This window comes from Mastomys coucha, unplaced genomic scaffold (assembly GCF_008632895.1).
Source record: "Mastomys coucha isolate ucsf_1 unplaced genomic scaffold, UCSF_Mcou_1 pScaffold11, whole genome shotgun sequence".
NCBI classification, from domain to species: domain Eukaryota; kingdom Metazoa; phylum Chordata; class Mammalia; order Rodentia; family Muridae; genus Mastomys; species Mastomys coucha.
Genome location: NW_022196893.1, coordinates 29,796,888 through 29,820,018, shown reverse-complemented (window position 1 = coordinate 29,820,018; position 23,131 = coordinate 29,796,888). Strand labels below are relative to the sequence as shown.

The following is a 23,131-nucleotide window of genomic DNA, read 5'->3' as shown; positions in this document are numbered from 1 at the left end:
GAGCCTGGAACCTTTGAAAGAGCAGTGAGTGCTCTTAATGTCTGAGCCATGTCTCCATCCCCAGACCACATTTCTCTGTCTCAATTAATTGTCTATTGCAATTCCCCACTGATTCCAAACTACACCATTTCAAAAAGGGAGCCTTGGGACCCTCCTGATTCTGATGGGAAGGAAGTCTAGATAGCAACGGAGGCAATGGCTTTGTGAAGAGAGAAGTCAGGCAGAGATCACGAAAGTCACTGTGCGGTCCAAGCAGCTGAGAACCATACACTGCAGAATAGATGGCCGCCTCCTCATTAAACAGAAGTAAGTATTTAAATTCATCTTTATGAGTGTTCCAGTGCTTTGGGGGCCAGAAGAGGGTGTTCAACTCCATGGAGCCAGAGTCAGTGCTGGGAGTCAAACTCAGGTTCTCAGGAAGGCGAGCAAGGGCCTTGGGGGCTGACCCATCTCCAGCTCCCTACTTTCTTTCTTTCTTTCTTTCTTTCTTTCTTTCTTTCTTTTTTTCTTTTTTTTTTTTTTTTGGTTTTTGAGACAGGGTTTCTCTGTGTATCCCTGGCTGTCCTGGATTTCACTCTGCAGACCAGGCTGGCTTCAAACTCAGAAATACGCCTGCCTCTGCCTCCCAAGTGCTGGGATTAAAGGCATATGGCACCACTGCCCAGCCTTCTACTTTCTTATTTCCAAATATTACAACCAGCGCTTTCCTGTCTGAGACTGAGACACCTGTGAGAAAGGGCAGGAGGGTAAGGGATGTTGTATTCACAGTAACTTTGTTTGTTTCTTTGTTTTTGAGATAGCATTTCTCAGTGTAGTCCCAGCTGTCCTCGAACTCCGATATCCGCCAAGGTGCAGTTATGCCAGGAATCCACAGCCTTTGTGATAGACGATGGATAAGGGACCAAGGACCTTTTTCTTACCACAAATGTTGACCAGAGTTTAGGATCCTAGATGGGATCTAGGGTGGTCGGCAGTTGGGTCCTGAAGGACAAAGCCGTAAGCGGAGCTCGTCTGAACCTCAGGCGAGGCGGGACGGGGCTGGCAGGTGGGGCAGCAGCTACCGGTCTAGCTGAGGGACTGGGGAGGGGACTGAAGGCAAGCTCAAGCCAGACTCACATCCCGGGAATGAGCCCTTCTCTCTGGTTCCACCACTCTACCCCTCAAAGGGTTAAAGTAGCTTTCACATGATTTTCCCATCTCCCAGGTAACTTGGGCAGCTGCTTGCGAGGGAAATAAATAAACATCCCGGAACAGTTTCAGTTCATGAACCTGGCAGTGCACCCCAGCCCCCCACATCAAAGGAGCACAACCCTTTGGGTAAAAGGTGCCGGGGGAGGGACTCTGCCAGTTGGCAGGTGCGGGGGAAGGGCTGCCCCTGAGAGCGTGGGGCCAGAGGGCGGCACCGAGAATGCCCCTGCCCGCGGCCCGATCCGGTTCTGGGCGCAGCAGGTTTGCGTCGGGCCCGACGCCCCAGAGGGTTGGGGAAGCGGAAAGAAGTGGGGTGCGGGCGAGCGGGTGCCAGGCGCACACACCTGGCGCCTTGTGGAATGAAATCTTAATTAATTATTAAACTCAGCTCCCGCCGGGGCCGCGGTGGAGAGGGAGGGCGAGCGGGCACGGTGGGGGCTGGGGCCCGGAGGAAGGTGGGGTGAGGAGGGGGCGCAGGGCACCCCGACAGGAAGGAAGCCGACCCTCTGGGCGGGGCGGGCATCTTCGCCGCCGGCGGGTGGCTTCGCCGGCTTCCGAGGACCCCCGGGTGAGGGTGGAGGGCCCCCTGCAGGATGCCGCCCTGGGTGGAGGCTGGAGCGCGGGCGGGCGGGCGGGCGAGCGAGCGCACCGACCCTCCCGCGGGGTCTGAAGCCCAGAACAGTGGCTGCTTGTTCGGCGGAGACCCGGGGAGGACCCGGCGGACAGGGGAGGGGGCGCGCGGGACTCTGACCTCATTCACCCGATCGGGGCCCCGGGGAGGGGAGTGGGCAGCTGTGCCCCGGCCTCTGGGAGGGGGAGGGGGTGCCCAGACAAAAGGAGCTTGTGCCTTTAAGGCGGGGAGTCCGGGAGCCGGCGGGGAGGGGACTTCTGGATCCGGGGTAGAGGGCGGCTGCGCTGGACAACAAGGGAGGGGGCGAGGGCCGGAGGCTCTGCCGCGCGGCCGGCGGGCGGGCGGGCAGGCGGGCGGGCGGGCCAGCGGGGACGCGCGGGCACGGAGCAGGACGGCGGGACGGCCGGCCCTCCCGGCCGGAGCCGGCGGGCGCGGCGGGGCGGCGGCCCGGGGCAGGCGCCGACCCTCGGCAGGTGAGCGTGGGGGAGCAGGCTCCCGCGGGGACGGCGGAGTCCCCCGACAGTTGCGGGTCCCCCGGGAAGTGCTGGAGGACGTGGGGACCCGGGGCTCCGCGGGCCGGGCTGGAGGTTTCCACCCTCGCTCCACGCCACGAGCTTTCCTTCCTGCACTCGCCAGAGTTTCCAGGCTTGCCCAGAGAAGGGGAGAAGGCGTGCACGAGGGGAGGGGATGCCCCCAGAGGTTGGCATCGGGGATGTGGGGGTGAGTTTGAAGTGTTGAGAGGAGAGGGAGGCCCCTTCCCTGCCCTCGCCCTGAACCTTTGGAATGAAAGGGTAGTGTCAGTGCCTACTTCCCCAAGGCCTGTTGCACGGTGGGCAGGGGATGGGTGGAGTGTGGGTAGACTCTATTCAGAGTAGGCCCAGCGGCCTGACTGAAGAGCTAGAGGTGGGATTAGACAGTGGGAGAGCCTCTGGGTGCCTGCGTCTCCCCAGAGTGTCTCTGTAGCCTGATGGGGTGTTGTGTGGTTAGAGCTGGCTGGCTGGCTGTGGGAACCCGTTTTGGTCCTTAGGGAGAACGGGGACTTGGGAAAGCTGTGCTGAACCTACAGATACAGGCCCTGGGGAAGTTTTTCTACATCTGGAAAGGCCTGGAAATTAAGAGGGCCGGGTTTCAGCATTGTGAGTGTTAGCTTTCCCCCGGGCATGGTCTTCTCCGTGAACTTTCTGAAGACTTTTAAATCATTTTGCCAACCAGGGTAGAGGCAGATAGACCCCGGGGACGAGGTGGCTGAGAAGTGGCCAGAAGAGGGTTGGGCAAAGTCGTGGGCAGAGCCAAGCCTTGACTTTCAGACCCTGGTCTCAGGCGGAAGGATCAGGATTTGGGAAGGACTTGAGGTCCGGCTCTGGGACTATGGCACTTGGGGCTAAGTGGACATGATTTGGTTGTGGGAGCTGGTTGTATATGCAGTAGCACATCTGTGAGAGAGCGAAGGGCTCAGGGGAGGAGAAGGTCAGGAGGCATAAGAGCCTGAAGGCAGAAAAGAGATGTGGTGTGCACTTTTGGAATTCGTGGTGAGGGGTTCCCGAACAGAGGGTTTCGGGGAACGTATAGAGAAGTTTTGTGGCTTGGAACAATGCCTTCTGTTTTCCTGTTCTAGGAGGCTGGCATAGAGGAGCCCTGTGAGTCTTCTAGGGTGGGCAGTGCCCGAGAGCCCAGGGTGGGACGTTTGTCATTGGTTGACCAGTTACAGAGCTATCCCCTTGGGGAGTCAGAGTGTTTTTGATAGTCTGCCCCTTCCTCCGTGGGTAGGAGCCAGATGCAAGGATGTGCTTCCAGGGGGCTGGGAACATGGCCAGAAATAGGCCCTTTGGGAGCAGAGATCTGGGCCAGTGGTGGTGGTAGGGAGATAAGAACAGGGAAGGGGACTGGAGAATGGGAGGAGGCGGAAGGGAAATGTCCTGGTGTGTGGAGTGTGTTGGGGAGGGGGTGTGTGACATAGTGGGGAAAGTGTGCACTCTGTGTTCTGTCTCCAGTAGCCCAGGAGACTGATAGCAGGGGACGTGGGGCCTGATAGGCAGGCCTCTGACTGGCCGGAGGGATACGCGTTCTTGCTCATAACTGTCGTCCTTCCATCTCTTGGACACTGACAGAGATTTGCATTCAAAGGTTTGTACAGCGGGAGAACTAATGTTTACAGCGTGTAGCATGGCAGGGAGCCATGAGAGTCTCTCATCAGGAGCATTCCCTCTCATTCTTCAGGTGAAGGGACTGACTGAGGTGGAGGCAGGTAGATAGCTGCCTCAGCAGGGTGACAAGTCACCTTAAGAGTTGAAACCTAATCTTATGCCAAAGATCATGCTTCCAGTGAAGTGGTTTTTTTTTTTTTTTTTTTAGAGCCAGGCTTGCTTTGGTGACCTTTTCCAAATGCCAGCCTGACCTGAAATCTTGTACTTCTGATCTGTCCTTCAAGATGGTGCTGTTGGTGTTAAGAAGTTGGAGGGCATGCTACCCTGTGGATGTAGAAGGGGCGCTGGCAGAATGTGGGTGAGGGAGCCCTAAAGATGGAGTGTAAGAAGCCCCCAGCTCACCTTCTGCTCTGGGTCCCTCGGCAGCTGCTCGGAGGAGTGTTGCTCATCCCTCCGGCTAGCTCTGTGGCCACCTGGGGCAGGTGCTATGTAAGCTTCTCTCTAGTTCCCTAGTGAGTACAAATGTCAGTGCTGCCAGCTCAGTAGCTGTAAGTACAAGGGGGCCCTCAGGGTAGCCTGCAAGCATGGAGGAGTTTGGTCCTGATGGTGGCATCACCCATGGATGGCATAAATGGTTTTCGTGCTCTCAACCTGGGCTCAGCCAGGAGACGTGGAAAGGTGGTTGTCATGGTGCCACCTGCCCAGTCCAAGACATGTCCTTTCTGAAAATTTAGGATCTAAGTCTGACTTAGTTGTCTTTGCACCCTGGGTGAGCCGTAGAAAGCCGCTCTGCGTGTCAGCTCTCCTTTTTTCTCTTTCACAATTGTCCTGTTCCCTGGGCGGTCATAGGGCAAGCTTCACAGGCCTTTGGTGAAGAAGAGATGAAATTAGGCATGTGAAAAGATACTGGAAGTTTATGACAGAGAGGAAATATAATATAAGCTGATGGCCGGCCATCCATGCGCTCAGCAAACACCGAGGAGCAGTGGACACCACAAAACACCCAAATCCTTGGCTCTCCCAAGTTGGCATGCCCGTTAGGAGCGCCGACGACAAATAAGAAAAAGGAAAATTATAGAACGGCAGTTGCTGATAAGAGCTGTGGAGAGAGAAAAATTATAAAGCTGGGGAGGGAGATACGGAGCCCCAGGAAAGGGAGTTGCTATTTTAAAAGGCTGATAAGCAACTTGGGCTGTGGCCTAACGGGGCTCCTGTTCCAGCTGGGAACAGCAAGTACCAGGGTTCCAGCCTGGGCAGAGCTCGGCGTTCCGGGGAACAGCAGACCCACTGATGTGACAGGTGCGATAAGGGAGACCAGGAACCAGGACTCAGAATTAGCCATTCCATGGGGGACTGCTCTAGAGCATCCTTGTTCTGTTCGATGTGGACCGCTCTAGATCATCCTTGTTTTATTCGATGTGGACTGCTCTAGAGCATCCATGCTCTCCTTGTTGGCTCTCCACCCGGCTCTTTGTGGTCCTAAGTGTGAAACCCACGGCCTTGTACATTCTAAACAGGTATTCTACTACTGAACTTCATTTCCCTCCCTCCCTTCCTCCTTATCTTTTGCTCCTACGTTTATTGAGCACCTAATAGCTCTGGAGATGAAGTGCTGACAAAAATAGGTATAGTTTCTATCCGCACAAAGCTTGTAGTCCCAGGGACGGAGGCGTGTGTACATTAAATGAGGAATGATTTAATTATAATGGCAATAAGTACTGTGGAGGAAATGAACAGAGGTTAAACTGGACCAAACTTAGGGGTGGGGCTGGGAAATTTTCCGTGAGGAAGTAACATTTAAACTGTGACCTGTGGGAGAAATTGAATTTAGTTTGCTGAAGAGTGTGTGGGACAGCGAGAGCTTGAGGAAGGACGGAAGGAAGGACGGAAGGAAGCCCTTTTGTATAGAGGTCACCGACTGACAGTTCACAGCAGAACATATCCCATTGACAAGATTTATTTGGCTTGTGTGTAATATGTTTTTGTTTTGTTTTCTTTTCTAAGACACAGTTTCTCTGTGTAGCCCTGGCTGTCATGGAACTCACTGTGTAGACCAGGCTGGCTGTGAACTCAGAGATCTGCCTGCCTCTGCCTCCCAAGTGCTGGGGTTAAAGGCGTGCGTCATCATTGATTGGTGTTTGTGTATAGTATTGTAAAATGTATATTAATTATCAAAATTTCAAAATTGGGACATGTCACATTGAAATCCAGGGTTTTCTTTGGCTCCTGCTGAAAACAAAACAAAACAAAAAACCGATTAGATGTTCACTCACACTCCACTAGGGCCCCAATGACACCTGGCAACTGATGCTAGATGGTCCTTGTGTCTCAAGTCAAACTTAAGCTCTTGGTTCTTTTTATTTTTTTAATTGTTTAAAATCTGCTTTTGTGTGCATCGGTGTTTTCCACTGGTCCATGTTTAGGTGAGGAAGTCAAATCCCCAGGAACTGGAGCCACAAATACTAGTAAGCTCTGTGTAGGTGCTGGGAATTGAACCAAGGTCCTTCAGAAGTATAGCCAGTGCTCCTAACCACTTAGCTATCTCTCCAGCTCCAGAGTCTCCATTCTTTTACTTATAAGGTTGCTGGGTTTTTTCCACTCGTCTATGTCCCAGGTCCTTACCTGTTGAGTGAGGATGCAGCTGCCTCCCCCAGGGCAGTTTTATCAAGATGGTGGGACTGAAGAACAGAGGGTAGGGCTCAGGCCACAGGCTGTTAGGGTGGCTGTGGCCACACAGTGGTGTTAATTGTTCCCTGTCTCTCCTCCCCAGCAGCATGTCATGGTTTAGTGGCCTCCTGGTCCCTAAAGTAGATGAACGGAAAACAGCTTGGGGGGAACGCAATGGGCAGAAGCGCCCACGCCACGCGACTCGAGCCAGTGGCTTCTGTGCACCCCGCTACATGAGCTGCCTCAAGAATTCGGAGCCACCCAGCCCCACTCCTGCGCCTCACACTCGGTGCCCCTGGCAGGATGAAGCCTTCATCAGGAGGGCGGGCCCGGGCAGGGGTGTGGAGCTGGGGCTTCGGTCAGTGGCCTTGGGCTTTGACGACACTGAGGGGACCACACCGATGGGGACAGCTGAAGTGGCACCCGATACATCGCCTCGGAGCGGCCGGTCCTGCTGGCACCGGCTAGTGCAGGTGTTCCAGTCCAAGCAGTTCCGCTCGGCCAAGCTGGAGCGTCTGTACCAGCGGTACTTCTTCCAGATGAACCAGAGCAGCCTCACACTGCTCATGGCGGTGCTTGTGCTGCTCATGGCTGTACTGTTGACCTTCCACGCGGCGCCTGCCCGGCCTCAGCCTGCTTACGTGGCCCTGCTGACCTGTGCCTCCATCCTTTTCGTGGTACTCATGGTGGTGTGCAACCGACATAGCTTCCGCCAAGACTCCATGTGGGTGGTGAGCTATGTGGTTCTGGGCATCCTAGCAGCCGTGCAGGTCGGGGGTGCCCTGGCAGCCAATCCACACAGCCCCTCGGCGGGCCTTTGGTGCCCCGTGTTCTTCGTCTACATCACCTACACGCTTCTTCCCATCCGCATGCGAGCTGCAGTGCTCAGCGGCCTGGGCCTGTCCACCCTGCATTTGATTTTGGCCTGGCAGCTCAACAGCGGCGACCCCTTCCTTTGGAAGCAGGTAGGTGCGACAGAGTGAGGGTAGGAAGGGGACTTGCCGAAGGAGGGGCACAGTATAGGCATGTCTAGCTATACTGATGTCTAGCTACATCAGGCCAGGTTTCAGGGGCTAACCTCTGCTTGAGACTTGTATCAGTGGGCTCTGCTGAGGGGCAGGTCTGTCATCTACCACAACAGGCCAGTTTTCAGCTCTTTGGCCTAGCTCAGTAGACACGCTGTGTGCAGGCCTCTCTGACCTCTTGTTGACCCCCAAGGCTCAAGCCCTGTTGTTCCTCCTGAGAAGCAGCTGTAGGTAGTTTCTGTAAAGCTTCCAGAAGCAAGGCCTCTTACTCCTTGCCAGAAGCTGTGGCCTGTAGCCCACCATGGCCTCGTAAACAGAGAAAGTTGCTTGGGGCTCATGAGGTGAGGAGCTGGGTGCTCTGGCATTGTGCCCTTCCCTGCCTGGAACAGAACATACCTTTTACAGCTAGTTTGTTGTGGAGCTAGTGCCGTGGGGCACTGTCAGACCTCTTAAAGGGCCAGACCCTTCTGTGCTAGTTCCTAGGTTCTCTTCTTGGCTGCCTGCGAAGTGTGGGCTTGGGGTGAACCGCTCTTCTGGGGGAGAAGACACTCAGGAGTGGTGTCTCCCCTCCCCCCTCTGCCAGACTTGCCAGAAGGTGGGCGTGTGGCTCTTCCCTGCTCTTGGCTGGCCTGGTGCCCAGGGCCCAGCCCTGTGCCTGTTGGGGGAGGCTGAGACTGGAGGCCGGAACTGCCAGCCTCCTACCTCCACAGGATGCCTTGGCTTCAGTTTCACCCCTGGGGGTCTCCACATTCCTGGGATAGTAGGAACGATTGTGCTTCTCTGCCCATCTGCAGGGCTCCGGCTGCCCAGTCAGCTCTCAGAACTAAGGACAACCTCCTGTGCCCAGTGGGGCCTGTGAGTTTCTGCACGGAGTAGGGGCTTGTAGCTTTCCTTGGGCGGTCCCTTCCCCAGATCCAACCCCACTCGTGTCCGGAGGGAGAACTTTTTTCTGATGCACTCATTGAGACACCCCGAGCGGTGACTAGGCTGGGGTGGCCTCCAGAGCCTTGGCATCCATTTTTTTCTCACGGTAGATAGGAATGAGTGTGGTTATTTCAGTCCCTCATCCCTCTTCCCCTTCCCTCTGCTGTGACTCACATTTTCCTCTTGGGCTCCCGGGGCCAGCAAGGGAAGTTGCCTGGATTGCCCCCTCTAACCCCCCCACTGGGGGCTATTCTTAGAAGCCCCCAAGGGAGATAGAGTGCCCCCTCTTCACCCCACTGCTGAGAGGGGAAGCTCTGTGTACTTTCTCTGGAAGCTTCGAGGACTGGGAAGGGCAGCTGAAGGCCAGTCCTAGAGGGTCAGTGCTGGAGTTAGTTAGAAGCTAGGGTTTGGCCAGACCTCAGATTTACACAGAGGATTCAAAGATTAAATGTCCCGTCCAAGTCTGCAGGCAAACCTAGTTCTGGTTCAGGGCAGTTGGTGAGCATTCCCTCCTTTCTCCATAACCATAGCCCTGCCCAATCTAGCTTGGGTGGAGTCCCAATGCCAGTTAACCCCCAAGTTTCCAGCAAGGCTGAAGCTGGCGTGCCTCTAGTCAGTTTTGACAGTGGTTTGGGACTGGCTGTGCAGAGAATGGGGGCTTTGGCATGAGGTCCTGCAGAGGTGTGTGTGTGTGTGTGTGTGTGTGTGTGTGTATGTGTGTGTGTGTGTGTAAGAGTTGGGGGTTGGGGGTAGGGGAGGGAGGAAGGAGGAAGAGGAGGGGACAGGCAAAGAGGAGAATCCTATCTTATGGTAGGGTGGCCATGCAGTCTATTAGTAGAACTGATAGCTGCCAAGGAGGGGCTCCAAGCCTGGCCTTCAAGAACTAGAGTCTGTGGAGAAAGAGAAATCCGGAACGTGTTAGATAGTGGAATCGGGACAAAGGCTTTGGAGTCTGATTATCCAGGATTCAAGTTTCCTGCCAATCACATCCAGCTGTGTGATCTTGGGCAAGCTGCTGGGCTCTTGAGTCACTCGGGGTGAAGTAGGGTACTGTTACTGAGCCCAAAGAGTTGTAAGAAACTCGTCAGTCAATATGTGCAGTGCATCCTCCAGACCCTAGACAATGCAGGTGACTAGCAAACTGGAATAACAACAATAATCCTAGCTTCCAACTGTGGTGTCGTCGCTTGGGAATCTAAGCGAAGGATCACTGCTTAGTGAGTTTCAGGCAGGCTTGGTTGTACATAGTGAGACCCTATCTCAAAAACTCAGCCAACCAACGACAGCCAATCCTAGCAGTCATTCTGTTATTCAGTAGTCATTCTGCTATTTGGTCCGCAGGGCAGCGGGAGGCTCTAGAGGCATTCTTCCTCCTGTTTGGGTTATAGATGAGTAAGTGGGGAGAAAGCGAGAGGAAGCGACCTGTCCTGGTTCACTCGGAAGAGGATGGGAAGCTCAGATCCGCCTAGTGTTTCTCAGTAAGGAGGACCACACACAGAAGGAACATTCGTCTTTTGTTGGGGTGTTTGTGGGGCAGGGGGTTATGGGGTGCCAGTGTTGGGCCCATGACCTATGTGGCTGTGGTTGGTGTTGCTGCTCCTGAAGCTGTGACAAGCTCATCCTTTCAGTCACAGAATGATCTAGGCAGGCTGGGATCTGTATGGGGGGTGGAGACAGGGTATCCTGGGGATGGCACAGCTTGGGGACAGACAGGGTGCAGGGTTTTATTTCCTGCTCACAGTATGTCCCGAGAGAGAGCTAGTGTGCACGTGTGCTGGGCAGGTGGTCACTCATCTGCCTCTGCCTCCCTCCCACAGCTCGGTGCTAATGTGGTGCTCTTTCTCTGCACCAATGCCATCGGGGTCTGCACGCACTACCCCGCTGAAGTGTCTCAGCGCCAAGCCTTTCAGGAGACCCGAGGTTACATCCAGGCACGCCTGCACCTGCAGCATGAGAACCGTCAGCAGGTGGGAGCTGCTTCTCTTGGCTAGGGCGTTCCTTGCCTTCACCCCCAGTGCCTCGTAGATTAGACCTGCCATCTTGTCCACAGCTTTGGAACCCAGTGTGAACGGTCCCAAAGGACTGTGCATGGCAAAAGCCCTTGGGGGTCCTGTTCTGTCCAGGGCTGGGTGGGAGCATGCAGGTGTGCATTGGGGGATTGAGTAGGGGTCAGCTAGAGACTGCTAGGATGGGTGACTTCCAAGGGCAGGGTTAGACAGTGTCAAGTCAAGGTCTGAAAAGGAAGCTCAGGTCGCAGAGGGACGATGGGAGGGCCTGGGGGATGTGAGAGGAACAAGAAGAATCAAAACTGGAAAGCAGAGAGGATAGCGGTTGGAACCACTGGTCTAGGAACGGCTGCTGCTATCGGTATTGCCCCAGCATGTTGCCATGGAGATGAAAGAAGACATCAACACAAAAAAAGAAGACATGATGTTCCATAAGATCTACATCCAGAAGCATGATAATGTCAGGTAGGGTGGGCGTGGGGGGGGCGATACTGCCAGGAGGGTTGAGTGTCCCAAAGAACCCTTGAGGTGAGGGCTATGAGGCCCAATTTCTTGCCTGCTGCCGTCCACAGCATCCTGTTTGCAGACATTGAGGGCTTCACCAGCTTGGCCTCCCAGTGCACTGCGCAGGAACTGGTCATGACCTTGAATGAGCTCTTCGCCCGGTTTGACAAGCTGGCCGCGGTGAGGGTGCTGGGGCTTTGAGGTGGTGCCAGTCGGTGGTGATGAGCATACGGTGTTGATGGTGGCGGTGGGGGGTGGGGTGGGGGCAGAGGTGGCATTGAAGGTGAAGGGCCAGGTATGCTGGGTGATCAGGGGGGTAAGGAGATCTCTCCCGTCTCCCCCTTTAGGAGAATCACTGTCTGAGGATCAAGATCTTAGGGGACTGTTACTACTGTGTGTCTGGGCTGCCCGAGGCCCGGGCAGACCACGCCCACTGCTGTGTGGAGATGGGTGTAGACATGATCGAGGCTATCTCGTAAGCAGTTCCCCTTCCCAGGCCTGTTGGAACTATGGGTGCCCAGGCGGCTCCTACCCTGACGTGTCTTCGGGACTTTTCTCTAAGTAGCTCTTTATCTATGAGATGCATTTATCATTGGGGAGGGAGTGGGCCTTTCTGCAGTCTGTGTGAAGACCTCTGTGCACCTCCCAACCCCAGCTTGCTGGAGATGTGGCTGCAGAGAATGCCAGCTGAGCAGGCTGGAGCTGGCAACAGCTCAGTCCTATAGGATGATGGCAGCCCCTGCTGATTGTAGTTCTCAAACCTTTGTCCTTGAGTACCGGGTAGCTTCCTGCCCATATCTAATCAAAACTATGCTTAAGTACATTTATTTATTTAGTCTGTGTGTGTGTATGTATGCACCTGCCATAGTGCGTGTATGGTGCTCAAGAGCATAACTTGGAGCTGGTGTTTGTCTACGGCGTGGGTCCCAGCAATGATCAGGTAGTCAAGACTCAGGTGGTCAGGCTTGGTGGCACGTGTGCTTACTGCTGAGCCGTCAATCCTGCTGGCCTCAACTTGGGCTCTTAGTGACTAGAGAGTAAGAGCACATCTTGGGATTGATCTAGTTCTGTCCTCTCAGGCTGGTGCGTGAGGTGACAGGTGTGAACGTGAACATGCGTGTGGGCATCCACAGCGGACGTGTGCATTGTGGTGTCCTCGGCCTGCGGAAATGGCAGTTCGATGTCTGGTCCAACGATGTGACCCTGGCCAACCACATGGAGGCTGGGGGCCGGGCCGGGTAGGTAGAAGGAAGGGTCTGGTTGGCCGCAGTGGGTGGCTGGGTGGGAGGGTGGGTGGGAAAGCCAGGGTCTTAACTTCCTGGCCCCTTACAGCCGCATTCACATCACTCGGGCTACACTGCAGTACCTGAATGGGGACTACGAGGTGGAGCCAGGCCGTGGTGGTGAGCGCAATGCGTACCTCAAGGAGCAGTGCATTGAGACCTTCCTCATACTGGGCGCCAGCCAGAAACGGGTCAGGACCAGGGCAGGACCGGTGGGAGGGGCAGGGAGAAAGGAACAAACAGGGATGTGCTAGCAAAGGCCTTCTTGGGGTTCTGCCTCTGAGCCTGTCTTCATACTGCTGCACAGAAAGAGGAGAAAGCCATGCTGGCCAAACTGCAGCGGACCAGGGCCAACTCCACGGAAGGACTGATGCCACGCTGGGTTCCTGACCGCGCCTTCTCCCGGACTAAGGACTCCAAGGCATTCCGCCAGATGGTGAGGGGCTCTCTGTACCATGACCTGGGGCCCTCACTTTTTGTTCTCCCTCCAAGTGTCCCCTTTCTTCCCATAGCTGGCTGTTCCACCCCGTGTATGTATTCTAGAACTGGGAGCAGAGGCAGTAGTTTCACCCAAAGGGTCCCACTTCTCCCCAAGAGTGTGTGTGGACCCTCTTCACCTAGTCCTAGAGGGGAAAGCGGTCAGCGCCTCTCCCCCTCACACATTCCGCTTCTTTCTCCAGGGCATCGATGACTCTAGCAAAGACAAGTAAGTCAGTCTATGGGACAGGTCGGGGAGGGAGGGAGAAGGCATTTGCAGCCTGAGATGGGCTGTGGCAAATGAGACCTCCCATTTCTCATAAGATGTGGGAGCAGGTACCTCACACATAGCTCACCTAGCCTTCCCTTGCTGCGGCCTGAGCCCTGCTCGTCTCATGGCTTGTCCCGTGGGGTTATTCATGTAACGCCCTGGTAAAACCTGTGTCCCATTACCAGCCGGGGTGCTCAAGACGCTCTGAACCCTGAAGATGAGGTGGATGAGTTCCTGGGCCGAGCCATCGATGCCAGGAGCATCGACCAACTGCGTAAGGACCATGTGCGCCGGTTCCTGCTCACCTTCCAGAGAGAGGATCTCGAGAAGAAGGTTTGGGGGATACAAGGCAGAAGAGAGGGGCATGGGAGGGGGGAGGGCCCGGCTGGGAGGCTGGACACACTGGAGGGACAGGGGGACATGTCGGGGATGGGAAGAAACCACAGCCCAGGGCTGCGTGTCCCTCCCAAGGCTCTTGTATTGCCCTGTCCTTTGCTGTCTGTAACATGCTTGTCAGGAGACCCAGCACTTGTCTCCATCTCCTTTCTCCCCTCAGTATTCACGGAAAGTAGATCCTCGCTTCGGAGCCTACGTCGCCTGTGCCCTCCTGGTGTTTTGCTTCATCTGTTTCATCCAGCTCCTCGTGTTCCCACAGTGAGTCCACCCCTCACCTTTCCTAACACCCATGCAAACTGCTGGTCTCAGATCTGTTCTGGGGCTAGAACCAGGACATCCCGATTTTGCTCATACTTCCCCCTGACCTTACACTGCTTCAGCTCCACCCTGATACTCGGGATTTATGCCGCTATCTTCCTGCTGTTGCTGGTCACTGTGCTGATCTGTGCTGTGTGCTCCTGTGGTTCTGTAAGTAGGGGGACTCCCTGAGACTGTTGGTGAAAAGGGGGTTCCCCTGGGAAAATGGGGAGGTGGCTGTGCCCGCTTGTTAGACCCTGTTCTTGCCTGGTCTTCCTCCTTCGCTGACGTGGTTTCTGACTCCTCATCTCTTATTTATTGTGGCAGTTCTTCCCCAAGGCCCTGCAGCGTCTGTCCCGCGGTATCGTCCGCTCACGGGTACACAGCACAGTGGTTGGAATCTTGTCGGTTCTGCTCGTGTTCATCTCTGCCATCGCCAGCATGGTGATTCTCCCATGCCCCGTGCCAGGCACTTTCTGAGAACTGCAGCCTTTCTGAGTATTTCCAGCCTTTGGGTAGCCTGCTGTCACCATGGGTGGGGGTAACTCTTGTTCTTAGTCTTCGTTTCCTCTTTTGTCATCCCTGAGGATTTTAGTCTAAAAAGTAGCCCTGGGTACAGCCCTTGTGAACTTTATGCACCCAACCTTTGCAGTTCACCTGTGATCACACCCCAGTAAGGACCTGTGCGGCCCGGATGCTGAACTTAACACCAGCGGATGTCACCGCCTGCCACCTACAACAGCTCAATTACTCTCTGGGACTGGATGCTCCCCTGTGTGAGGGCACCGCACCCACCTGCAGCTTCCCTGAGGTGTCCGAGCAGTGTTCAGGCACAGGGGGTTGTTCTGGCACAGTTATCTGCCCCTCTGTGCCAGGCCTAGTGGTGGGCACCAGGGAGCCAGGAACTCAAAGTAGTCCCTGATTCCAGGGGCAATTGGGGGCCTCCTGTGAAGCTGGGCACGGATTGTGCAGGGAGCTGGGGCTCGAAGGTGGTGGAAGGGAGGATAGGCAGGCAGGGGAGTAGGGCTCTTCCTGCTCTGGATGCCCTGGTCTCTGCTGTCACCCAACGCTGCCTCTCCTGTCACCCCTCCCTCCCCCAGTACTTCGTTGGGTGTGTGCTGCTGAGTCTCCTGGCCAGCTCTGTCTTCCTACACATCAGCAGCATCGGCAAGCTGGCTATGACCTTTGTCTTGGCGTTCATCTATTTGGTGCTGCTTTTGCTGGGCCCCCCAGCAACCATCTTTGACAACTATGATCTGCTGCTTGGTGTCCATGGCTTGTACGTCAGTCCTCAGTCCCTTTGTCCCTCCGGGGTCTCCCCGATACTTCTGGGTGGAGCGTGTCTGGTACCCAGGCCTTTGGGGTGTACAACTCGCTTATGGGAGAAAGGGATGGGAAGGAAGGGTTAATCCCTGGCATGTGACCTCAGGGAGTTACCTCAAAGAAATTCCAGTTGTGACACATTCCTGTGTCTTTAGGCTAGCTTAAATAAAAAGCCCCCACGTTTGCTCTGTGCTTTCCCTACCCACTGGGTTATTTTCTTTTATTTTTTTACTGGATGGACATGTGACCGTAGCTTATGGTAGGAAGAATTAAGAGTCTTCTGGGTTTGAGCCCTTGGTCTGCTTTTTTTTTTTTAAGATTTATTTATTTTATTTTATGTATATGAATACACTGTAGCTGTATAGGTGATTGTGAATCATCATGTGGCTGCTGGGAATTGAATTCAGGACCTCTGCTCGCTCTGTCCTCATTGGCTCCAGGCCAGAGATTTATTTATTATATCTAAGTACACTGTAGCTGTCTTCAGACACATCAGAAGAGGGCGTCAGATCAGATCTCATTACGGGTGGTTGTGAGCCACCATGTGGTTGCCGGGATTTGAACTCAGGACTTTTGAAAGAGCAGTCGGTACTCTTATCCGCTGAGCCATCTCTCCAACCCTTTCATTAGCTTTGTAAGCTTGGACACATGAGCTAACCTCTCTGAGCCTTTCTTATTGGTTAGTGTCAGCATCTCAGGCCATCTATTACAAACAGTCCTGAAGCCTTATGGCACCCGAAGCACATGCTAAACCTTTCAGAAGTGGTACTTAGAGCTGACCCATTTCACTGACAAGGAAGCTGAGGCTTCAAGAGGAGCTCGTAGTCAGGAAAGGTTTAACCTTTGCTCACATTGAGCTGATTTATGTGAGCAAAGGCTCTACCCACAGGCTTGAGTGGTGATTGAGCTCAGCAATGTAGCCTTTGTCTCCTGTCCAGTAAGTATCCCTGCCAGCAGACAGCCTCCAATGACTTTTGTATCTTCCTGCCAGGGCTTCCTCCAATGAGACGTTTGATGGGCTGGACTGGTAAGTGGGGGCACTGGGCCAGCAAAGGATGAGGCTGGTAGAGATCTCCTTCAGGCACCAAGTTTGTCTCTGATTATTTTCAGCCCAGCTGTGGGGAGGGTAGCGCTCAAATATATGGCCCCTGTGATTCTGCTGGTGTTTGCCCTGGCACTGTATCTACACGCACAGCAGGTGGAGTCGACTGCCCGCCTGGACTTCCTGTGGAAACTACAGGTGACTTGGATGGACCTTTATGGGACCGGGAGGCTTCTGGGGGCAGAGCCTGGGCCAAGCCAGAAAGGCTTCTCTTGCTAAGTGGCTGCGGCTGCGGCTGCCCAAGCCCACCCTGGTCTTGTGTCCCCACCTCCTGTCCCCTGTCCCATCCTCTATTTGCCCCTCCACTCCTTCGCCTGTTACTTAGGCCTCCCCTGCCTGAGCCTTTCTTCTTCCACGTGGTTCCCTGTGATGCCCAGCCTTTGTGAGTGTTGGGCAAAGGCTGATGGATGTGCCCACAGGCAACAGGGGAGAAGGAGGAGATGGAGGAGCTGCAGGCGTACAACCGGCGGTTGCTGCATAACATTCTTCCCAAGGACGTGGCTGCCCACTTCCTGGCGCGGGAACGCCGCAACGACGAGCTGTACTACCAGTCGTGTGAATGTGTGGCCGTCATGTTCGCCTCCATTGCCAACTTCTCTGAGTTCTACGTGGAACTCGAGGCAAACAATGAGGGCGTGGAGTGCCTGCGGCTGCTCAACGAGATCATTGCCGACTTCGATGAGGTGCTTGCTCATTGACTGGCGCTGGCAGAAGAGGGGCGATCTGGGGAGCAGGGAAATGGAGCAGTCTTCGGATGGAAAAGGCAGGGATTAGACGGGGTGAGCGTCCCAGTGAGGGACAGCGAGCGGGTCAGCCTCAGTGGGGCAGGGTCATCCTTGCTGGGAAGCAGAACAGAATAAGGAGACTCTAGGACAGAGGTGGCAGGAGAGGTGGCAGGTGATGTCATTGACCAAGCAAGCAAGATTGTCTCTTAAAGAGCGAAAATGGGAACAGCGTGTGAGGAAGTGTCCCGGGTACCTGGGCTGCCCCCGTTCTGAAGGAAAGCTCCCCACGCCCCCAACACACACACTCTGGGACACGGTTCCCCAAACCATGTCAGAGTGTTTCTGCTTCAGGGGACCATTACAGGATGACCTTCTGAAGCTCTGTAGTCAGTCCTTTGCCTGGGGTCCTGGACTGCCTGTTTCCTTGATCTCTCAGGCCCGCACTGCAGGTAGCAGTCGGAAGGGGGCTCACCCACTACAGCAGTGGGGCTCCTGAGAGGGGGAAGGACATGCCAAGGAGTGAGCTTTGGAAAGACCTGGGTCTGGCTTGACGGGTCCCCCCTCCACCCCCTTACCCTGTGTCATCCAGATCATCAGTGAGGAGAGGTTCCGGCAGCTGGAGAAGATAAAGACAATTGGTAGCACCTACATGGCCGCCTCCGGACTAAACGCCAGCACCTATGACCAGGTCGGCCGCTCGCACATCACCGCGCTGGCTGACTATGCCATGCGGCTCATGGAGCAGATGAAGCACATCAACGAACATTCTTTCAACAATTTCCAGATGAAGATCGGTGAGGGCCCAGGACTGTTTGTGGGTAAAGCCGAGCACTGAGGTGTGGGTTGGGCAGGGTGAGTTCTCCATCAGGACTCCTGATCTCGGGGAGATGACCACCTCCCTGTCAATACTGAGGACAAAGATGGTTCAATTGAGTCTTCCGTGTGCTGGGATCCTTGCCCTAGACGTTTTGAGTTCATTCTAAGTAGTACATCAAGGCCCCGTTATAAGATAAGGGTAGTGGCGCTCAGAGATTAAATGACTCAGCGAAGGTTTGAGGATCTCAGTGTGAGATGTGTGGTCAGGCTCAGATGCTCTGGTGGAAGGCAGTGAATAAGTAACATATGTTAGGAGTCTGGCTTGACTCCCCACAGCCGTACTTACTTGTCTGTAAGATGGGGCAGCAATGTGAGCAGTGAGTGCCCGAACGAGGAGACTCACGGGAGCCAACTCTGCTATCATGCCCAGCCCCACCCCCACTTTTTTTTAAAACCACCAGAACCACCATTGTCCCCTTTGATATTTTTTCCTTTGGGTTCTTCTCAGGGTACAAGGGGAGATGACTGTCTGGAGTGACTCTGAGACATCCTGGCCTCAATCTCTTGCTACTGTCTCTACTCCAGGGTTGAACATGGGTCCGGTTGTAGCAGGTGTCATTGGGGCCCGGAAGCCACAGTATGACATCTGGGGAAATACCGTGAATGTTTCCAGTCGCATGGACAGCACAGGAGTTCCTGACCGAATACAGGTGAGGGGGTGTCGCCAAGCTGGATGGGTGTTGAGGGCTTTCAATGAATGGTCTCTGTACAGGACGGGGGGCAGGGAGCCTACTTCCTATGGCTGTTGGGGTAGGAGTTGGCGGGGAGGGGAGCGTGTCTGATAGAGAACTCCTGGGCTTCTTACCAATACATCAAGGATCCCAGGCTAAGCAGGCTCCCCTCCCACTTTCCCAGGTGACCACGGACCTGTACCAGGTTCTAGCTGCCAAGGGCTACGAACTGGAGTGTCGAGGGGTGGTCAAGGTGAAGGGAAAGGGGGAGATGACCACCTACTTCCTCAATGGGGGCCCCAGCAGTTAGCAGAGCGCAGCGGCTGAGATTCAACCGAAGGGACCAAGGTGGGCATTGGGCGGACTTTCTGCTCACTGGGTGGAGCTGTGGCAGGGGCACTGAGCCTTCAGATCTTGCTGACAGCAAAGGGAACACCCCAGCGGGCTGTGCTTGGACCATGTTCGTCTGCCTTCAGAGTGGCGAAGGAGGAAACCCTGAGAGGATTGTCCAGGTGACTTTCTTAATTCGAGTAGGGCTGGTCTTCGTTCGCATCGTTTTTCCCCCCTTTGGATGCAGATGAGAGAGCAGCAGCAGAGGCCGAGAAGCCTCCTGTTTGAGAGTAAAATGGCAACTCACTATGCCTACTGTTTCCCTGTCTGGGCAACAGGCTCAGGGCTGGGTCCTTTCTTTCCCTATTTTTCTGGGACTACTTTTGTACAAAGACTGTGGCAAGCGTGAAGAACACTTGCCCCCGCTTGCCTTTGTCCACAGCACTGGTCTCGGGCACTCCCAGAACCAGCCACGTCTCCTTCCTAGGCACAAGGCGGAGGAAGGAGGTTCTGCAGGGTCTAGCTCCGACGACCACATTTCAGGGGAATGTCTCCATTTGCCAAATCCTAGTCCTGTGATCTGTCCCCAAAGGGGAACAAAGGGACCTCTGACAGTGAAGATTTAGCCCCAGTTCCTGCATGCTCCAGGGAACGGGGCATCTGGCCTCACGGGTACTGTGAAAATGACCAGCCAAAGAGCAAGCCTGTGTGTGAGGTCATCAGCAGAATGGGAACTGGACAGTCACCTGCAGATGCCGGAAGAATGCAGGCAGCCATGGAAGAGGAGGAGGAGGGGGAGGAGGGGGAGGAGGCGGAGGCCACACTGACCTGAGGCCTCAGTGTGTCCACATGCTCACTCGCTGTCTGCTGGCAGGGGGCCTTGGAGCATCTCTATCCCTTGGATTGCCAAATAGCAAAAAGGGTCAGGGTTCTAAGAAGGATGACCCTGACCCCAAACCTGGCCTCCTAAGTCTGGCACTAGGGAGGCCCTGTGTTTGTGTAACTGTGCGTGCGTGCGTGCGTGCGTGCGTGCGTGCGTGCGTGGGTGTGTGTGAGGTCTCCATGTGTCCTTATGCTCCAGCTCCTCAGTTCTCCCCTGGGGACTGCCTCTCTGCTGTGGGCCTCTGTCTTCTTGTGTTAAGGCAGGGCTTCCTGTGCCAAGGGATGGAGAGTAACGGCCAGGTTGCACAGGAGTGGGGGTGGGGAGAGGAGTCCTTTCTGTGCCAAATCCCTAAGTGCCATTTGGGGGCCACACGTGCAGTATGACTGTCCCCCACCCAGGGCAGGGACCCAAGCACCAACTGTTGGAGGTTTGTGGGTGGAGGCTCGGGCATTTCCTGGGTTCCTCGGCTTGTGTCTCGGGGGGCATGGTATGCTTTCTGACTGGGGTAGTGTGGGATCCCTCTCGGAGGACCCAGATTTTGGTACTAGGGGATGGAGCCTAGGAACTTGGAACTTGGCTGTCCCAAGCCTTCAGCCTGAATCTAGCATGGCTAGACTCTAGTCCTGGCTCCCCGTCCTCACGAAGCCTGCAAAGGTTGTGTTCTCCTCGCCTGCTCTTGTCCGCCTCTTATCCTTGCAGCCTCCCTGACTCTGGTCTGAATTAGCTGGTGCCTTGGTTTCTCTGTCTGCACCTATGTAAGCCAGAGGCATTACATTATGCCTCCATTTTGATTGATGATCACTTTGTCTTAGATGTGGACAGGAAGGACAGAGGAGAGTTTCAGGAGGTGTGGAAGGGGCAGGCCATACTTTTGCCCTTCCTCAAGCTTCTGCCACCAGTCCCTGCAGAGGCCTGGTTTCTGGCTTGGTCCTGCTTTTCTGGGACTCTCCATGTACCAGCCGATGGACCACTGGGCACTAGAAGCCAAGGCCGAGGAGAGGAAGATTAGCTGGTCCGGGCAGAAAATTGCCTCCGACTCCCGAGCCATATCCTATCCCTGGATAGGAAGGGATTACTCGATGCCATTGGGGTGGTGTGAGGTGTATAAGCCAAAGCAGGGAGACCTCGGCTTTGGGTCTGCTTCTTGCCAGGTGGGAGGGGCTTGTCCACACCCTGGCTCCTCGATCCGCAGTGCCAGCCAGCCAGTCATCTCCTTCTCTGAATTACCGTAGCCCTGCTCCTCACCGCTTGGTACGGGAGGCCATGGGCTCTGGTTTTATAATGTAACCACTGTGGGAGTGGGGGAGGGTGACATACCATGTATTTCAGTGAAATATTTAATATATTTAAATATCAATAAAATCAAACTCTTTGTATAAAAGGAAAGCCCTGTTCTCTGCGGCGGTTTTTGGGTGTGGGGTTGGGGGTCAGAAAGTGACACGGTCTGGTAAAGTAGGCAAGCTCCTGTCCCGGGGCCTCGGGGCCTCTCTCACCTGTGATTTAACAGCTTCCTGTGGCTTTTTTTGCCCATCATGATAAAGCTGCAGTGTCTTCAGGAGCATGACTGCTCTAGGCCTTTCAGCATCATGAGGACAAATGGATCTCCCCAGGTTCACTCTGACCGTGGTCATTCCTTAGGTCTAAACCTCTGTGGTCGCCATTATAGCCCTTCACGTCTCCCACATTCCTCATGAGGAATCTCGCACAGGAGTCACGGCCTTGGGAGAACTCCCCTGCCTCTCACACCCAGTATGCAAAAGTGCCTTCTAGTTCAGTTAGTTTATTGTGCACGCTCTCCTCTCTCCCCCTTCTCCTCATGACTCGGCCATCTTCACCCCTCCCTCCTCCCCCTCCCTTCCAGTTTTCATTCGTCCTGCAAGTACGCCCTCCTCAGTATAGACTGAAGGTTTTGTCATTGAGATGAGAATGGTCCACATATCTGAAAAAGAGAGAAACTGTCTCAGACTCAGCCACACCAGGATAAAGGGAAAGGGCAGCCTTAAGATCTTTGTGACTACTTCTGGGCACATGGGCAGGCGTGATGGAGTGGGACTACTCTTAATGGATGCTGGCTGGGGTGGAAGCAGCCTCAGGATGCCACATGAATACTAGAGACATTGATTCTGTGCCTGTTCAAAGTGTCACCCATAAAGCAAAGCAGACAGGTGGGTCCAACTACACCATGTAGAGACCACACTGCCCGGGGTGTGAGGGCCACTTTCCCTGATACGGCTCAGACCTCTTCTATACTCTGACACACACACACACACACACACACACACACACACACACCCTTTTTTGAGCTCTGGGTGTCTTGGAACTCACAGACCACAGAGATCCACTTGCTTTTACCTCCTGAGTGCTGGGACTAAAGGTGCTTGTCACTTAAGTGGAGCTGAGACATCCTACGGGGTTCGGTGTGGGGAGAGATTCGCTGGGCTCCCACCCTCAGTCATCCCCCTTACCCCCCTCACCCCCCTCAGCATCAGATGATGCTCAGACATCACCTGCTCATTGGGCTTTTAATGAGACAATGGTGTGGAGTCTTGATCCAAGGAATGGCTTTCTCTGGACGCACACCCGGGACGTTGGAGCGCCAGAAGCTGAAGTTCTGCGCGTCAGTCACAGGGACTCTGAAGACCTGATTGGGGACTGGGTGGTTTGGAAGAAAGGCAGGTGTTCATTTCCTCCAGAGTCCCTTGTTTTTCTGTCTTGGATAAAAAGCACAGTCCAGGAAGTTGCTGTGACCAAGTGTGGAGGGATCTTGAGTATGTGGTCTCCACACCCTGCCTCACTTCTGGATTCCAGCATCTCACACCTTTCAAGGTCAGATGGTTTCGTCTTGGATTTTCCTGTTACTACGTAAGCCCATCTCTAAGACTTGTGGGAAAATAGGTGGAAACCCACTTGGGAAGTATGCAAAATGGAGTCTGTTAATTTGTTATTTTTTATTGTATTTAAAAAAAATTTTTTTTTTTTTACTTACTCACTTTACATCCCGGTCACTGCCCATCTCCCAGTCACCTCCTCCCACAATCCTCCTCCCATCTCTCCTTGCTTCTCCTCTGAGTGGGTGGGACTCCCTGGGTTTCCCCAGCCCCCGCACATCAAGTCTCTATAGGCTAGGAGCATCTTCTCCCTCAATATCTTTTTTTAAAAATATTTATTTATTTTATGTGTATGAGTACACTGTAGCTGCACAGATGGCCATGAGCCATCATGTGGCTGCTGGGAATTGAACTCAGGACCTCTGCTTGCTCCGGCCCACTCGCTCCAGTGTAATACATGTAGCTATCTTCAAATGCACCAGAAGAGGGCGTCAGATCTCATTACAGATGGTCATGAGCCACCATGTGGTTGCTGGGATCCGAACTCAGGACCTTTGGAAGAGCAGTCAGTGCTCTTACC

At 54.6% G+C, this 23,131-nt stretch overlaps 2 protein-coding genes across 14 annotated transcripts in view; one reads left to right on the top strand and one right to left on the bottom strand.

Moving 5' to 3' along the window:
• Positions 1 to 1,293: 1,293 nt before the first annotated feature.
• Positions 1,294 to 21,109, top strand: Adcy6 (adenylate cyclase 6). Of its 11 annotated transcripts, none has more exons than XM_031354811.1 (22): positions 1,294 to 1,317; positions 6,737 to 7,595; positions 10,397 to 10,546; positions 10,929 to 11,050; positions 11,158 to 11,269; positions 11,437 to 11,564; positions 12,169 to 12,327; positions 12,422 to 12,563; positions 12,680 to 12,808; positions 13,053 to 13,078; positions 13,306 to 13,453; positions 13,677 to 13,774; positions 13,897 to 13,984; positions 14,141 to 14,257; positions 14,466 to 14,624; positions 14,914 to 15,092; positions 16,128 to 16,163; positions 16,247 to 16,376; positions 16,658 to 16,921; positions 17,553 to 17,757; positions 18,365 to 18,489; positions 18,695 to 21,109. In XM_031354811.1, the coding sequence occupies exons 2-22, from the start codon at positions 6,738 to 6,740 to the stop codon at positions 18,818 to 18,820; spliced, it is 3,501 nt and encodes a 1,166-aa protein (XP_031210671.1). In that variant the 5' UTR covers positions 1,294 to 1,317; position 6,737; the 3' UTR covers positions 18,821 to 21,109. The 11 variants fall into 11 exon arrangements, 10 of the variants coding, with proteins under 10 accessions (XP_031210671.1, XP_031210633.1, XP_031210598.1 ...); XM_031354773.1 differs by lacking the exon at positions 1,294 to 1,317 and adding an exon at positions 1,425 to 1,449 and having other exon boundaries at positions 6,734 to 7,595; XM_031354738.1 differs by lacking the exon at positions 1,294 to 1,317 and adding an exon at positions 1,427 to 1,449.
• A 374-nt stretch (positions 21,110 to 21,483) lies between these two features.
• Tex49 (testis expressed 49) overlaps positions 21,484 to 23,131 on the bottom strand; it is a 21,287-nt gene continuing 19,639 nt past the window's right edge. For all 3 annotated transcript variants that reach the window (XM_031354869.1, XM_031354853.1, XM_031354863.1), the window contains 2 exons: positions 22,231 to 22,375; positions 21,484 to 21,662 (listed from right to left, as the gene is read on the bottom strand). In XM_031354869.1, coding sequence (XP_031210729.1) covers positions 21,614 to 21,662; positions 22,231 to 22,375 — 194 coding nt within the window. In that variant the 3' untranslated portion in view covers positions 21,484 to 21,613. The remainder of the gene's footprint in view (positions 21,663 to 22,230; positions 22,376 to 23,131) is intronic.